Genomic DNA, 15,839 nt, shown 5'->3' with positions numbered 1-15,839 from the left:
TGTTTTATCAGTAGTGTTCCAATTAGCTTTTATGATACTTTGGTGTTAATTGGAATTTAATGTTGGAAATCATTATGTCCCCTGGGGGGGTGGTTATGTGGTTGGTTTCTTTCTGATCCTTCAGTAGTAACCTGAGGCTGTAACTGGAGGCTGGTTTCTCAAAGTGTCTGTTACTGTTAAAGCATGTATCTTAAATCTTTTAGGAAGGAACTTCTGAATTCGACAGATGTTCCAGTGGACAAAACAGGTACAGGAGGTAGGTTTTCAAATGTGTGAGCTGTATAAGTACAGTATGCTCTTCATATTTGTCAATCTTAGTGGTGGCTACAATTTGCTTTTACTAATAACAGATTGCAAGTAATTCCTCTGGATTTGCATTTTCTTTAGCTACAGAGGGACAGCAGTTTTTCACTGCCAGTGTTACTGACACTCTGTCAATGGATTTGATTCAGCTAGTTTTCAAAGGAAAAACTCTGAGCTAGGTGTTAGTCTGTTGAGATATAGAGAAAAGGCAGCAGTTTCCTCAGCTGATAAAAGAGTTTACTGAGAGCTGTCTGTACTGTGGAGTAATTGCTTATATATGGTATTTTCCAAAATCAGATTAACTGAAATGCAGTGATGAACATAGTGATTATAGTGGTGCAAAGATTATATATTCCAATCACTTTTCTCATCAGGAACACTTCAGCAGATTCATGCTCTTATATGTCTTGTCTCCATTGAGCACCCATCCAAAGATGACCATGGATGTTTAAGACTACAGGAATAGGTTTTTTGTCCAATGGCACCCATGAATTCATTTCCCCTCAAACTGGGAGAAAGAAGTTTAGCATTGAAAAAGAATCAAGTTTTGAAAAAATTGTACCTTTGCATGGGCACTGGTTGGTAAATATCTTTTCCTGACTTGTTTTTCTGTTCAGTTGAATTATATTGTTCCTTGGGCTTCAGGGCATTTTTTTTTTAATGTCCAATTAAACAAAGTATTGAAAGCTTCTATGTCTGAAAAAACAGTTGCAAAGAAATTGCTCCCAAAGCCAGAATGATAAGTGGCACCCTCATCCTGGCTGAACTGTGAATTTTAGTAATACCAGAGAAGTCCTTAGTTCAGACAGTAAAACAAGCATATGGACAGTACTGTTTGCACTAGTGCAGCACCATTAGGCTTTATTGTAGTCTTCTGTTGTAAAAAGTATATCAAAGACACAACTAAGGTGAATATTAAGGATATAAATTAAGCAAAGCAATTATGTCATAAGAAGGTGTCTGTAACATGTGTGCAGGAATTAAACTTTTCCTGAAATACAGGTTAACCTAGTGTTTTGAGTATTAATAACCTACTGTTCCTGCAAGCAGCAAATTTGACTACAAAAATAGTAGGTAACCTTCTTAACCTTTACACTTAAGGTTAAGTGTACTCTGATCTGGGTCGAGTTAGCCCTTTTCTCTGTTGTTTGAGTCATATTTAATATGTTAGTACTGTTTACAAAGGCAAAGCGAGTACATTACTTACCTCATAAGACACCTGTAGCTAAGAAAACCAGTGATAAGCGATTTTTATGGCACAGGGTTATGAACAGTTTCTTACATTGCTTGTCATCAGCAACTTGTAGTGATAGTCATGTGTGACCTCTCCATCCTTTCTAAGAGAAGAGAGCGTCTGTGGGAGCTGTCAGTAACATCTCAGGGAACACAGAAGACAGCGGATGTCTGAGTCTCCTTTCCCTCAGTTTTCTTTTCTTCCTGTCTGGATTCCCCCTTTCCTAGTAGTTCATTGTCTCCTCTGCTACTCCATGCGTCCACTGCCATCTTAAAAGACATTGGCTCCATGTCCAATGTCCTGCTCTGTCCGTAGTACCTGCTAGCTTGTATCCCCAGCAGGAGAGGAATGGCATGAGTATGGAACCTGTATTTTGACTGGCAGAGGAAATGATGATTTGCATTTGCATTCCTGTGGGAAGAGTCTAGTCAGGAAGGTTTTGTGGAATGGCTTCAGTCCTGAAACCCTTAACAGACTGATACTGGCTGCAAGACAAACCAGTCAGGCAGTGATGGTGTGGTTCAGGAATGGCTGGAGAAGCGTGAGCTGGTGCTTCTGCTGATAGCCCAGCCTGGGGAGTGCAGTTATGGAGCTCAAGTTGTTGCTTTTGCGTGCTGGCTAAACCCACAGCGTGGCAGCTGGCCAGTGTCTTGTACAGGCTTCACTAATAAGTTTGACTTACTGGTCACAAAGACATATTCAGAAGAAGTAAGCAGGTTTTCATTCCATAGGCATGCCTAATTCTGCACTGAATATCAAGATAATTCTTCAGAGAATGACACTGGCAAAAATCTAATCCCATCTCCAAGTGGGACTGCAGATTTGAGGTAGATGATGAAAACTTTGTAATTCTTGTCTGGTTTGTAGGAAGGGATGTCACTGGTTCAGTGGATTTTTGTTCAGTTTTAATATTATGTCATTTTTTAATGATTATTTTTTTAGTTCCAAGTTGAATACATGCTTCTTCCACACAGCATTTTCTGTGTTACCTGAAAATGAAGGATGATTATGCATGCTGTAAACTTAACAACTGAAAATATAACCAAAATAATGAAGGAATGTTGTTTTCGTTCTTTGTCAATCTCAAATACAGAAAAAGAGGAGTGGCATGGCAAAGTCACCAAACTGAGAAAGATAGTAGATCAACTCTTCTGTAAAAAGTTTGGTGAGTACATTATTTTCTTTTCTGTATAGCTTTGTATTTCTTGAAGGTTGTATTCATTCCTTCCTTTGAACATTTACATGAATGAGACTTTGGATCACAGGTTTTTTTCAAATATTTAAAATTCCGGCAGTTGAGTGAAAAAGAATGTTTTAGTTTACTGCTTACACAAGGTAAAGTCATAGTTTAATAAAAAAAATTACAAGTCGTATATGCAGCTCTTCTGTTGCTCTCAATTCCCTCCTATTTGGATATTTTTCCTTTGATGGTGAATCAACTAGCCATTTACTTATTTATGTCTATTACAGTATCATTAAAATTAGTGTTAGAACATTTCTGGGTGAATTTTTATATTCTCTCCAATATGAAAAAATAGTCAACTTCCTAAGAGCTAGAATGAAACGTTGCATAATGCTCTGTTATAGACCAAAAACTTTGGATAAAACCACTGTAGTATGCCCCATTGAGCAATCCAGTAATCTTCAGTCCGATATTTTGTCTGCCCAGCAAGAACATGATACAATATGGCAAATTTTTTACATTTTTGATGTGCTGAGACTTGGATTTAGATGTCCTGCATTGTCCCAGGTTCTGAGATCACAGTTGCAATAGCCTGAGTAATTGGTATCAGCTAGCTTTTAATGAAGGTTGATTGGCCAATCTGTCCAGTTACTGGATGTATTTTGTTCCAACAGCCAAGGCCTTGGGGAGCACTGAGCCCAAAGTTGTTCCATACAAGAAATTTGAAGCTCACCCAAGTGACCTCTATGTTGAAGGGCTGCCAGAGAACATCCCCTTTAGGAGTCCCTCCTGGTATGGAATCCCTTGCCTTGAACAAATAATTCAAGTGAGCAAGAGAATAAAATTTGTGATCAAAAGGTAAGTATTTGTTTAATGCCTAAACATGGAGGTTTTCTTAAAAAAGAGGCCAAGCAAACACCCTATGTGTAATCAAGCACTGGATTTCATGAAGTCATGAAGCATTTGGTTTCTAGTTACCAAATAGGCAAATTAAATATTCTGTGTTATAAAGTGGGCATTTGCAATCCAGACAAGTATTCCAAAATACCTTTGTAGCATGTTGACACGTGTGAAAAACATAATAGAAAATTCAAACTCTTCAATTCATGTCATGATAGGTAGTAATGTTTATGTCAAGAATAATCAGATTATTTGTGTCCTTGTTGCAGACCAGAGCTGCTAACTCTCACTTCAACCGGAGTTACTCAGCCCAGGTTGAATTCAACAGGTAAGACAGATGCTGTCTCCAAGTGGGAATGGAAGGGTTTGGTGAATCAGTGCAGCATTTCTCAAGTAACCCTTATGTGATGAGTGTGTTGGCATGTTCTTCATGGGGGCTGCAAGGAGTAAATTGATCACTATGAACATGGATGGCTTCCTGGATTATGGGATCATGGTGCAGTCCAGCTGCCTTTGAAAACTACACTGAGTCACCTTCACATCCCCAGGGAACTGGAATTGCTGTCCTGGCCTGAATCAAAGCTCTGAAGGCCCTTGGCATTTCACAGCTGATCCTGGGCTCTTTTCAGGCCTCTGCTGGTAAGGAAGCTCTGTTGTAGGAGCTTCTTCAAAGCATGAAGTGCCTTAACAGGGGGGAAGAATCATTTTGGTGTTTATTTCCAAATGCCCTGAACTGGAGTGTATTGGCACTTTCTCGCTCCAGGAGTATGCAGTCCAGGTCTTGTTGGGTTTTAGAGGAATATGAATCTGCTTGTAATAATACAAGTGGATATCCAGGACTTCCTATGTTTTTCTACACACATAGCTCACATGAAGAGAAAAAAAAAAAGGAGGAATACGATTTAATAATCATGTAAGCAGTAGTTATATCATCACAACGTATTGTGGATTTTATTTGGATTTTAGGAAAAAACTCATATTCAGTAAGAGAGTAGCTCAGTAGAAAAGGCAGGGTTCACTGTGGAGCAGAGGAAAAGGTAGCATTGAGGCTTTTTTCAAAGTAGTAACAGCAGGTGCCAATGACAGCAGTAAAAAAAACAGCTAATAAAGTCCTCTTTCTGAAAGAACAGGTGAGGAGTGATGATTCTTAACCCTCAGACTGAATGTTCAGAGTAGTATTTTTTTTTACGAGTTATTTCACTGTATCTTTCACTGACTTATAAGTGATTCTGGAATTACCAGTGCTCACAAAGCTCACCAGGGCCAGGGTTTGATATCAGACAGGCAAACACAGTAAATGTTCTCCTGGGCTTAGAGGCCAGTGAAAACCACTTTCCCAGACAAAGACCAAAGATCTTCTTACTGCAGTTGCAACCTTGATGTTGCTAAAGAATATTAGACTTCTTTTAAGCAAAAACATTATTCTTTTGCAAAATTAATCTTGTGCTCTCAACAGATAGTTTGTGAATAACACTTCAGTGTTTTAAAGTAAATTAGTCTAATTGCTTTGCCACTGAGACTACAATGTGTTGTGAATAAGTACAAACATACATGCAGGTGTTAAATACCTGTGAAATCTATCAAATAACTAGTCCAGACTGCAAAAAACTAATAATGCATGGAAGTATCAGACATTAGAAATAAGCAAGGTGGGTAATTTCTGAGTCAAAATTAGGATTTGGAAACAAAAAATTTCTGTATAGCTTCCTCCCTGCATTCATTCCACAGCTTGGAATGAATGGGTTTGTCTCAGTAGCAGTTACTTGTTATTTGTGGATTGTGATGAAACTTAGTGAAGTATGATGCTGTTCTTCAGAAAATAAGTGCTTTTTTTATCACATCTTTTGCTTTCTTCTCTATCTAAGCTACAGATTGTCTGTGCTAGCTGGCACTTCTGTAATTGGCTTTTATTTATGAAAGAGAATACTACTGAAGATGATTTTTTTATGCTAATCAAAATGTTTAAGCAAAGCAGTGTTTAAATCCTCATCTTCTGCTCTAAAGTGTGTTATTTATTATACACTATGATTAATTATTTCTAACTTTGTAAGAACCACTAAAATAATTTCTTCCTGCATCTGAAAAACAAGTTCTCCCACTTGGGTCAGTGTTTGAAATTTGTAACTATATTTAAACAGATTTTCCATTATATAGAAGGAATTATATGTACTATTAATCTCCAATTAGTAATCATTAATCACTGTGTATCCCTGTCTCCTCAGATGTGATTGTGTTGATAGTTTTCAAGTTCTTATGTTGGAAGAAATGTGTTCAAATGTACCTCTGTACCTAGAACTGAGTAATTCTCTGATGTATCTATTTCTGGTTTTCAGAGAAAGAAGATTGGAATGCCAAGATCACAAACCTAAGAAACCAAGTAGAAGAGATATTTAGTAAGAAATTTGGTAAGTTAAATGCTAAATGAACCACTCTGTAATGCTGCTGCATTTTAAAAGTCCTCTGTTTAAATGTTACTGTACTTACTTAAGCATCAGAAATATGCTAGGACAGATAAGGAAATCTTGACTCCTCTTACATATGTTTTACTGACTCTATCCTATAACTGACATAAATATTTTTATAGCAGCATCCTAGGCCATAATTTTTCCAATCATGTGACAAGAGATTATGGTATGTGCATAAAAGCTTTTGGATGAAAAAAAATTCTTAAAAGAAAATGTTAGGCACTGCAGGCTTAGATGTTACCTGTAACAAGATGGACCAAGTCCCCATTTGCAGTTATTCTTCAGAAAATAATAGGAAATCTGTTTAAATCTATTTAGATATTTCAGTTGTTTAGGGTTTTTTATTAGCTCTGAGTAGCAGAGCTTCTGTAAGCCAAGGTTCTTAAAGTCACTTGAGATAAAATTCCACCCATTTGAGTGTGTAATCTGTCATTTAATCTTTATTTTCAGCCCAAGCTCTGGGGACTTCAGAGACAGTGAAAGTTCCCTATTCTCTGTTTGAGTCAAATCCTACATATTTGTGTGTTGAAGGCTTGCCAGAAGGAATCCCCTTCCGGAGTCCCACATGGTTTGGAATTCCACGCCTTGAAAGAATTATCCGTGCGAGTGACAAAATCAAATTTGTTATTAAAAAGTATGTTTGCAATTCAGTTATTTTTACTCATGATTTTGAAGTTATTTGATTTTATTCCCAGCAACTTTAGGCTTTAAATGCTGCCTAAATTCTGGTTGCATGAAACAGAAAGACCATTTTGGACATATGTTTTATCTCATAAAAGGATATACATTCCTCATTAAACTTCTGTAGATGTATAGATTGGGTGTTTCACGCATCAAGGGTCTAGGGAAGTGGAAATGGTCTTGTACTTGGAAGCTTTTTTTCTTATTTTTTTTCTTTTTCTTTATTAGTTTTGCTTAAAATAGACCCAGAAGAAAGTTACAGATAAGAAAATGTAGCTTTTATGGTTGGGGTTTTTTTGTGCTTATAGAGTCATCTATGCTTCTAGCAGAATTTTGTTGAAAAGACCTGATGTTATGTGCACTGGAACTCAACTGAATTCCAAGAAATTTTAACATTTTGCTGTATTATTTGACTTGTAATTGATCGGGTTGTGTTCTGTCCAATTTCTAGACCTGAGCTTGTCGCTTCCTCTTTGCCTCGAAAACTGGCTAGTAAAATAAACGGAAAAGGTAAACAATTTGCTGCCATCAATTCCTAAATACTTAGTTTCTGCTTCCCTAGCAGACGGAAAGATCTTGTGGTTGGAAAATATGGGTGTTGCAAATGAAAGGCATTAAGATGATCTAGAAGAGTAGCCTGTTCAAATGCTATTATTTGAAAAAGATACTCAATCCATAAATTCATCTGTTTTTTTTACTTGACTATCCTAGTACAGAGAATGGAATTTACCCAATTTTGACAACTTTTATTTTGCTTTTAATGGCTTAAAATATATTTAACTTAGAGCTGTGAACTGCAGTAAGTAAAATTATATTTTATAAAAAAAAAAAAATCCTTGAAGTTGCCTATAAAAAAATTCAGATGTTAATAATTTTTTGTTATTTAGATAATAAAACGTACCCAAACTGTCCTTCACCCTTAGAAACAATGAAGTCTTCTGTTCTGAATTAGTGGAGTGAAAATTTAGGTATGATACCTGCCTTTTTCAAGAGCGCTAAACCTCCTTTTTAAGGCTGTCAGCATCACTGTATTGTTCAGGTTTTACAGTGTACTTAGTTCAGTCTGTTGGAATTTTTGGAATACAGCTGGGGTTTTTTGTTAGCTGTGCAGGATATATGTTGTAGAGGGTTTGTGCTTTACACCTTGTGTTCTCTTGGCTTCCAGAAAGGAGTCCAGGGCGTTCCCAAAGGTCACAAAGTCCTGCAGGCAATTCAGATGTCCCAGAGATTGAAGTTACTGTTGATGAAAGTATGGAAGAAATATCATTAAGCATTCTTCTGATGCTCTTCTGTTTTATTCTTCTTATGTTTTCTGATCTTCTCGGCTTTTGTAGTCCATAAATAACTTGTACGCCTGCCTCATGTAGCAAACTGTTTCATTTCAAGGCTCCAGATACAGTTTTATTTTTTGTTTCTGAATAATACTGGATTCTGTGTAGATGATGCTTAGGTAGAATGTTGGCATTTTGACAGTTTGCTTGGGCCCATTATTCCAAGCAGAGATGTGGGAACTGCCGTAGCCCTAGGCAGAAATGGCAGATGTGATCAGTAGTATCAAATGCTTAAATACAATCCTAGACGAAAATCTTAAGGGGGGTTTTTTATTCTACTCTTAATTCAGAAGTTAACATTTCTCCAGTAATCAACTTTGATGTGTTGTTTTCATATGATGTCTTGCTTCTGCTCTCTGCATGTATATATGTAATGTCTCTTCACAGGTCCTACGAAAGCACAAACAACAAATACTCAAACTAATTCTCAAACCAATGGCTCCAATATAAGTTTCAAGCCACAAGGAAAAGACTTCTCCTTTCGTAAGTGTTGTGGGAATTTGCACAGGTGCATTCTTTTAATATTGGTGTGGAACATTCTGATGACATATCCGATATTTTGAATTCAGTTTTGTTGTACAGTTATCAAATGACTGAAGGTCTTGCTTTCATGTACATTCAGTTCTTCAACATGTGGAGTAATAATATTAGAAAAATCCTAAATGATGTATGGAGAATGCTGTACAAATTCAGCACAGGTCTGTTAGATCTTTGGGTTCAGTCAGGCCCATTAGGTTTTTGCTGGTCTTTACTGCACGATGCTTCAGACCCTTGAAGACTTTTCTGGTGCCAAGTACCACCAAAGTGCATAAACCCAGCTAAGATATGATATAGTGTATAAATATCATAAGCACTCAACAAATTTGAAATATTGACATCCCTGTGGAGGCATACCATTCCTGTAGAAACCAGGAAGGATTTTAACTAACACTGGTAAGCCATGCTCTATCAGAGCTAGCTATCATAGAATCATAGAATTAACTGGGTTGGAAGAGACCTCCGAGATCATCAAGTCCAACCCTTGATCCAACCCCACTGTGATTTCCAGATCATGGCACTCAGTGCCACATCCACCCTCATCTTAAAAACCTCCAGGGACGGTGAATCCACCACCTCTCTGGGCAGGCCATTCCAATGCCTGATCCCTCTCTCTGTAAAGAACTTCTTTCTAATATCTAACCTAAACCTCCCCTGACACAGCTTAAGCCCGTGCCCTCTTGTCCTGTTGCTGGCTACCTGGGAGAAGAGACCGACCCCCACCTGGCTACAACCTCCTCTCAGGTAGTTGTAGAGAGTGATGAGATCACCCCTGAGGCTCCTCCAGACTAAACAACCCCAGCTCCCTCAGCCTCTCTTCACAGCACTTGTACTCAAGTCCCTTCACCGGCCTGGTTGCTCTTCTCTGGACCCACTCCAGCACCTCAATGTCTTTCCTGAACTGAGGGGCCCAGAATTGAACACAATACTCAAGGTGTGGCCTCACCAGCTATGCATGATTGCCTAGTCCAAGTCTGTAAAATCAGTAAAGGAAAAGCTGGACAGAACTGGAAGCCATATAGTTGTGTTTGTGAGTGTTGACTGGAGCTTTTTGGACTTAAAGGCCAGGCCTGTCTGTTTAATGCTCTGGCACAGAAATCTCTGTATTGAAAGCAGCATCAATTTGCAACTCAGATAAATTCTTGATAGTCAAGTGAGATGAGTGACTGCACTCAGAGTAACTGTAAGCAGTTCTGTGTCTCAGTAAAACTTTTCTTTAGCATCCTTACATTCTGAGTTTATTTGCTTATGGTCAAAGAATGTGAAAGAAAGGAATACTTTAGTCCTACTGAGCCAGTTGAGAATGAATGTAAGATACTGATGTGGAATGACTGCTCCTTTTGACCTGGCTGATAATCATACTCAGTGTGTTCAGTTTTTTTGGACTTGCTTGCTATTGCTTTTTTCTTTTCAAACTTTAAACTGAGTTTTTAGCTTTGTAGACCAGCCACAGACCACTTAGTGCAGCCACAAGTAAACAGGACCCAAGGGAATGGCATGAAGTTGTGTCAGGGGAGGTTTAGGTTGGATCTTAGAAAAAGGTTCTTTCCCCATAGTGGGGTTGGGCACTGAACAGGCTCTCCAGTGCTCTTTCAGCACCAAGGCTGACAGAGCTCGAGCATTTGGATGATACACTCAGGCATGTGGTGCAACTCTTTGGAGTAGTCCTGTGCAGGGCCAGGATTTGGACTTGACGATCCTTGTGGGTCCCTTCCAACTCAGAGTATTCTGTGACTCTGTGATTTCTCTGACGGCTGTCAGAAACAAAATGCCTATCTCGATGGACATCTACTCTCACCCACTGAAGTAGAAACTGTGCTAGAGATTATAGATCTCAGGAGAGAGGTGTGCGTTTCAGAGCTGTGTCACTGAACATATGAATAGCTTTGTGCCACTATTTTGGAAGCTGGTTCAGATAAGTAAATTTTATGCTGCCTGATACTGTAAATTTGGATCACTCTTGGATTAATTTTAATCGCCCTTGCTTTATCTCATAGCAGTATCTTTCAAAGCTTCAGGAAAATGAGGATTGATGTGAATATAGTTTTACAGAATGAAAGCCATTTTGCACATTTTACTGCCATAGTAAAACATAATAATTAATTCAACATTTTCTAAAATATTCTTTGAAGGCTGATTCATTGTGTGAGTGTTGATTTAATACTTTCAATTTCCTCCTGGCAGAGGCATGGAATGAGAAAATTTCTGTGTTAAAGCAGAAAGTCGAAGACCTTTTTAATGAAAAATGTGGTAAGTTTATTGATTCTTTTTTACTGAGAAGCCTTTCTAATGAACATGCAGTTAGATGTATGAGAGATGTTCACGTTTAGTCCAGAGGTCCTGCAATTCTTGTGTACCCTACACAGTTCCCCATCTGAGTTCATTCTCATGTACTTGCTTGGCATCCTGTGTCATATTTCCACTAGTTATTTTATTTGGGTTTGGAAATGGAGAAGTTTTAGTTGGATTATGACTTCTTTAATGACCCAGAGATACAGTGATCCACATCCTGGCACATCTAAAATTTTTAAGCTTTCTTCGCTCTGCTTATGAATGGGACTTTGCATGACTGCAGGACTCAATACGTTATGGATGGTATCTGGAGAGACGTGCTCTGTCATATTTCAGCACTTCCTTTAGTACAGGCTGTTTGGAAACTAATGAGTTTTGGAAGTAATGGTTTCTGATTACTCTTCTGAGTGCAGGTTTTTGAAGAAGAGCACTGATCTCACTGCCCTCAGTACTGTTCTCTTGAAGAGACAGAGACAATGCATTGCTTGTAACAAAGTGAGATACATATGGGATAGTCTTGTATGCAGACCAAGCCAGTGGCATGAACTGGTTGCAAATTACTAATTTGCAGTAAATCATGATGAGATTTACTGCAACAGAATGAGTTATGTCTGAAACTGTTAATTTTCTTTGTGCCTTTTGATATCTGTCACCAAAAAAGGCAAGCCTCCTGGTTCTGCCTAATCTAGTTATGTATGTGCCAACTATGCTATACTATTTATAGCAGAGGTTTTCTGTTTCTATACACATGAGTTACCAAACCAGTAGCTTATTTGCTCTGTTGCATTTCAGGGGAAGCACTAGGACTCAGTGAACCAGTGCAGGTGCCATTTTCACTGTTTGAATCCTTCCCGGAGCTTTTCTACGTGGAAGGACTACCTGAGGGAGTACCTTTCCGCCAACCTTCAACTTTTGGAATTCCAAGACTAGAGAAGATCCTGAGAAACAAATCTAAAATAAAATTCATTATTAAAAAGTAAGACTCCTATATGTCTTTGATAATCTGTTCTACAGGTATTGAAATGTAGACCAAAAAATGAAATTGTGTTGGGAAGTTGCTAAATTACTCTATAAAATAACACTGGAATATATTTAGTAATTGAGGAAATGGTCAGAAAGCTCTTGTAGAGGTGGAGCAAGATACAATACTCTCTTTGTTCTGAAAGACTCTTACAGCCTGTTGTGAGAGGAAGAACAAGTCCAGATTTCTTAGCCCATTACAATTATCACATCACTGGTTTAGTTCCTACTGCAGGGAGCACTTACAGGTTACTCATAAAACTTGCTGGCTGTGTACTAAGAGCTAAGAAGTGGAGATGCATATATTGGGGTGTGTTAGAATTTCCTTTTTCTTGTCTAGAACAGGTTTAGATATCCATGTGCCATTGTAGAAATAGTGGCAAGAGAAGTTACAAGGGCATGTAGTAAAAGAAAAAGGAAGAATGGCTTTAAACTGATAGGGCAGGGTGAGACTGGATATTAGGAAGAAATTTTTCCCTCACCAGGCTGGTGAGGCCCTGGCACAGGTTGCCCAGAGGATGCCCCACCCCTCAAAGTGTCCAAGGCAAGGTTGGATGGGGCTTCGGGCAACCTGGGATAGTGGAAGGTGTCCCTGCCCGTGGCAGGGGATGGAATGAGATGGTCTTTAAGGTCTCCTCCAACCCAAACCATTCTGTGATTCTAAGAAGTTATGGAGCCTCTCAGTCATTGCATTCTTGACTGTTGGTTTGGCTGAGAGGATATCATTTAGTTCCCGTCTTAATAAAATAGTACTAGAAAATTGCTTTTTCTATAATGTTGATGATGTAATTTTATTGTTGTATGTGAAATGTTGGATCTGTTTGCAGGCCTAAGATGCTGGAGGCAGCTATTAAAGAAAGTTCTGCTAGAAGCCCCCAAAGTGAGTTTTGCAATTGCTTCATGTTCTAGATTACAGTTTCTTTCAAGGATTGAGCTGCATGGTGTTAACAAATTCCTGAAAGATGCATTCTGCATTGTTGTTGTTTGGTTCGTTTCCTTGATAGTTTGTTTCTAAGAAGGGAAAGGCACTTACTACTCACAGTTTAAATATAGTTCTAGCAAGGGAGTATTAATTTTTTTAAATTATTCACAATAATGATGCTCCTAATGTATTCTTTACTGCTTTTTATCAAATTGTAGCCAGTAATGTATGATTCACAGGAGTAATTCAGGTTTAGAGATAAATTATTTGCTCCTAATATGTAGGTCATCTAAATGACAAATGCTTAAGAGACAGGTGTGCAGATAAGCAGTAGAGAATTGTGTCAGGTAGGTAGGTAGGTCATGGAATAAATACTCCTGTCTTGAAACTGGATTCTCTTTGAAAACTTTGCCAATATCTGTTGTTTTGCAATATTTTCTTTATATAAGAGATTGAAGATTTTGAGCTCTCTATAAATGTTTTCTGAATTAATCCTTTTACAAAAAACTAATTCATCTGATATAGCCAATACAGCAAGAACCACAACAAACATAGTGGTGAACACAACTGCTGTTGCTGAAGACCTGAACATGATTCAAATAACTATACCAAGTGTATATACTGGCTGGTTACACATCATACTATTTGTGCTTGTATTCTTCATGACATTTATTTAGTTCGATGACATTTTTTCCTACAGTCCAGCTGGTTCACTGAAATGCAAGTACAGTCAACAAAGCATTTAGCATTTTGTTTTTACTGTGATGTTAAATATTTTCTAATAATCATTAATATCTCTTCAGTGACATCTCTAGAATATTTTTGGTCCAGCAATTAGTTACGAAGTATCCACGTTTGTCATGCAATATATTAAATACTGATTTACAATTCTTGGCAAATTCAAGAGCTCAGTACTCAGACTGAATTGAATAACCACTCAGACTGAACTACTTTGTCTTAACATTGATTACTGCTTTCTCAGGCATTTTGTACATGCATTGGAATTCACTGGAAACCATGAGAAATGGCCATCTATTGAATGGTCACTTTGCTTTTACCTTTCCCCACCATTCTGTGTTCTGTAAGAAACTAAAATACAATTTGTTGGTTCAGATTAAGTTTACAAAATCATCTCTAGACAGTAAACCTAGATTCATCCCTGGAAGAGGTGTCCAAGGCCAGGTTGGACAGGGTTTGGAGCAACCTGCTCTAGTGGGAGGTTTCCCTGCCCTTAGCAGGAGGTGGAACTGGATGAGCTTTAAGGTCCCTTCCAAAACAAACCATTCTAGGATTCTCTGATTTCTTAGTAACCATCTATTTTTGTATATTTCTGCAATTCTGTGTTACTGATAAAATGAGGAGCAAAGACAGCGTCTGTTTTGAAGCCTTCAGGTATATCTGCTTTGAGTAAATACGCAGGAATAAACAAGCTTCAGGGGTAAAAACATTTGTGCTTAATTCTTATCCTATTCTAACAATTTCTTCCAGATGATGAAAGTGAGCGACTGTCAAAAGCAGAAATGGCCAAACAATTGAGAGAGCAAGTAAATGATCTTTTTAGCCAGAAATTTGGTAATTGCTTCTTATTCCATGTTTTTACATAGGTGTGGGTGTAATAATGTTGTTGATACTGAAGTTACTGAATGAGTATTCACTTACAGTGAATTATATATGTGATCATTAAAATGAACAAATTTGAGAATTGTGTATGAATGTTGTGCTTTGACTTAGAAAAGAATCTTTTGTAAGTGATGTAGGTAGTTTGGTGTTTTAAAGAATAAAATCATAGGAGTCTAGATTGCTTCATAGTTCCCCTCCATTTTCCTGTTTGTTTCTCTGTCAACATGGATGAAGTATTTATTTTGCTGGCAGTCCATGGTTCTTCTTAGGGCTTCATAATCCCAAACTCATAATACTTGGGAATAGAGTAATTTTAAAGATGCAACGAAACCTTTCTGCTGGGTATAGTTTTCTTTGGATTTTTTACTCTGCATTGTACAGCAATAATGACCTGAGTTTCTTTATCTGAAATTCCTTCACTTGTGCTGTGTTGAATTCTTTTCATGGCCTCACAGGAAATGCTTTATTTTCCTTCATGTAGTTATTTCCTTTTATACCCCATTCTATACTTTTTTTTAGTAAAAGCAGAATCTATGTTCTTCATATGGTGAGCAGTCAGAGTTGGAGTTGTGACTAATGCTCATGAATATAATCCAGCACCTCTGTTTCTAACACTGTAATGGTTTCATTGTCAAGTGAATGTTCATAATTTCAGATCTGATAGAAAGCTTGGGTTTGCATTTGTCAATCATCTGAGGACTTTTTTCTTCAGTGTAATCATAAATATTATAAGGCTTGAAAATAAGCATGACCTCTCTCACTTAGGTGAAGCCACTGGTATGAATTTTCCTGTGAAAGTTCCATACAGAAAAATCACAGCCAACCCTGGCTGTGTGGTGGTGGAGGGAATGCCTCCCGGCGTGGAGTTCAAAGCACCCAGTTACCTGGAAATCAGCTCCATGAAGAAGATTTTGGAATCAGCAGAACTTATCAAGTTTACTGTTACTCGGTATGTAGTTGCTGTTGATTAGACTGTGCAGGTGCTGTGAGCACAGCCCTGTAGCTGGAATAAATTGAAATGTGAGTTTCAGTGCATCTTTAAATAGTGTGAGGCTCTTCTGGATAACAGTATATCAGGTCAAATAAAGTCCAGGTGTTTCTAGCATGAGTAAAGTCCAGAGCTTATTGGCTCTTAACAGTAAATAGTATGTTTGTATTAGTATTACTGTTAGTATTTTTAAATATTCCAGTTGTGTTAAGAATCGTGAGTTCAGGTAAATTCTTTGATAATTTTTTCCCCACAAAATGAGTGTATCTACAAGATTTTATAATACAATATTGTTCAATTACAGTATAATGGAATTTCATTTATATGTGTATATTTCCATAGATGTATGCAAAACACAAATAT

General features: G+C 37.8%; 1 protein-coding gene across 49 annotated transcripts in view; it reads left to right on the top strand.

Annotated features, from left to right (window-relative positions):
• Window positions 1–15,839, top strand: part of GTF2I (general transcription factor IIi) — a 104,231-nt gene that overhangs the window by 79,220 nt on the left and 9,172 nt on the right. For 46 of the 49 annotated variants that reach the window (XM_050325891.1, XM_050325901.1, XM_050325889.1 and 43 more), the window contains 14 exons: window positions 204–256; window positions 2,631–2,702; window positions 3,395–3,578; window positions 3,890–3,948; window positions 5,954–6,025; window positions 6,536–6,719; window positions 7,218–7,276; window positions 7,932–8,015; window positions 8,485–8,580; window positions 10,819–10,884; window positions 11,719–11,902; window positions 12,774–12,826; window positions 14,357–14,440; window positions 15,254–15,437. In XM_050325891.1, the coding sequence (XP_050181848.1) occupies window positions 204–256; window positions 2,631–2,702; window positions 3,395–3,578; window positions 3,890–3,948; window positions 5,954–6,025; window positions 6,536–6,719; window positions 7,218–7,276; window positions 7,932–8,015; window positions 8,485–8,580; window positions 10,819–10,884; window positions 11,719–11,902; window positions 12,774–12,826; window positions 14,357–14,440; window positions 15,254–15,437 (1,434 nt within the window). Of the gene's footprint in view, window positions 1–203; window positions 257–2,268; window positions 2,365–2,630; window positions 2,703–3,394; window positions 3,579–3,889; window positions 3,949–5,953; window positions 6,026–6,535; window positions 6,720–7,217; window positions 7,277–7,931; window positions 8,016–8,484; window positions 8,581–10,818; window positions 10,885–11,718; window positions 11,903–12,773; window positions 12,827–13,402; window positions 13,481–14,356; window positions 14,441–15,253; window positions 15,438–15,839 lie in introns of those variants that run through there. The other 3 variants (XM_050325913.1, XM_050325864.1, XM_050325912.1) reach the window with 3 other exon arrangements.

The sequence above is a fragment of the Myiozetetes cayanensis genome, unplaced genomic scaffold (genome assembly GCF_022539395.1).
Source record: "Myiozetetes cayanensis isolate MyiCay16 unplaced genomic scaffold, myiCay2020 scf30, whole genome shotgun sequence".
NCBI lineage: Eukaryota > Metazoa > Chordata > Aves > Passeriformes > Tyrannidae > Myiozetetes > Myiozetetes cayanensis.
Note: the sequence above shows the minus strand (reverse complement) of the source record. Positions and strands in the feature narration are given on the sequence as shown.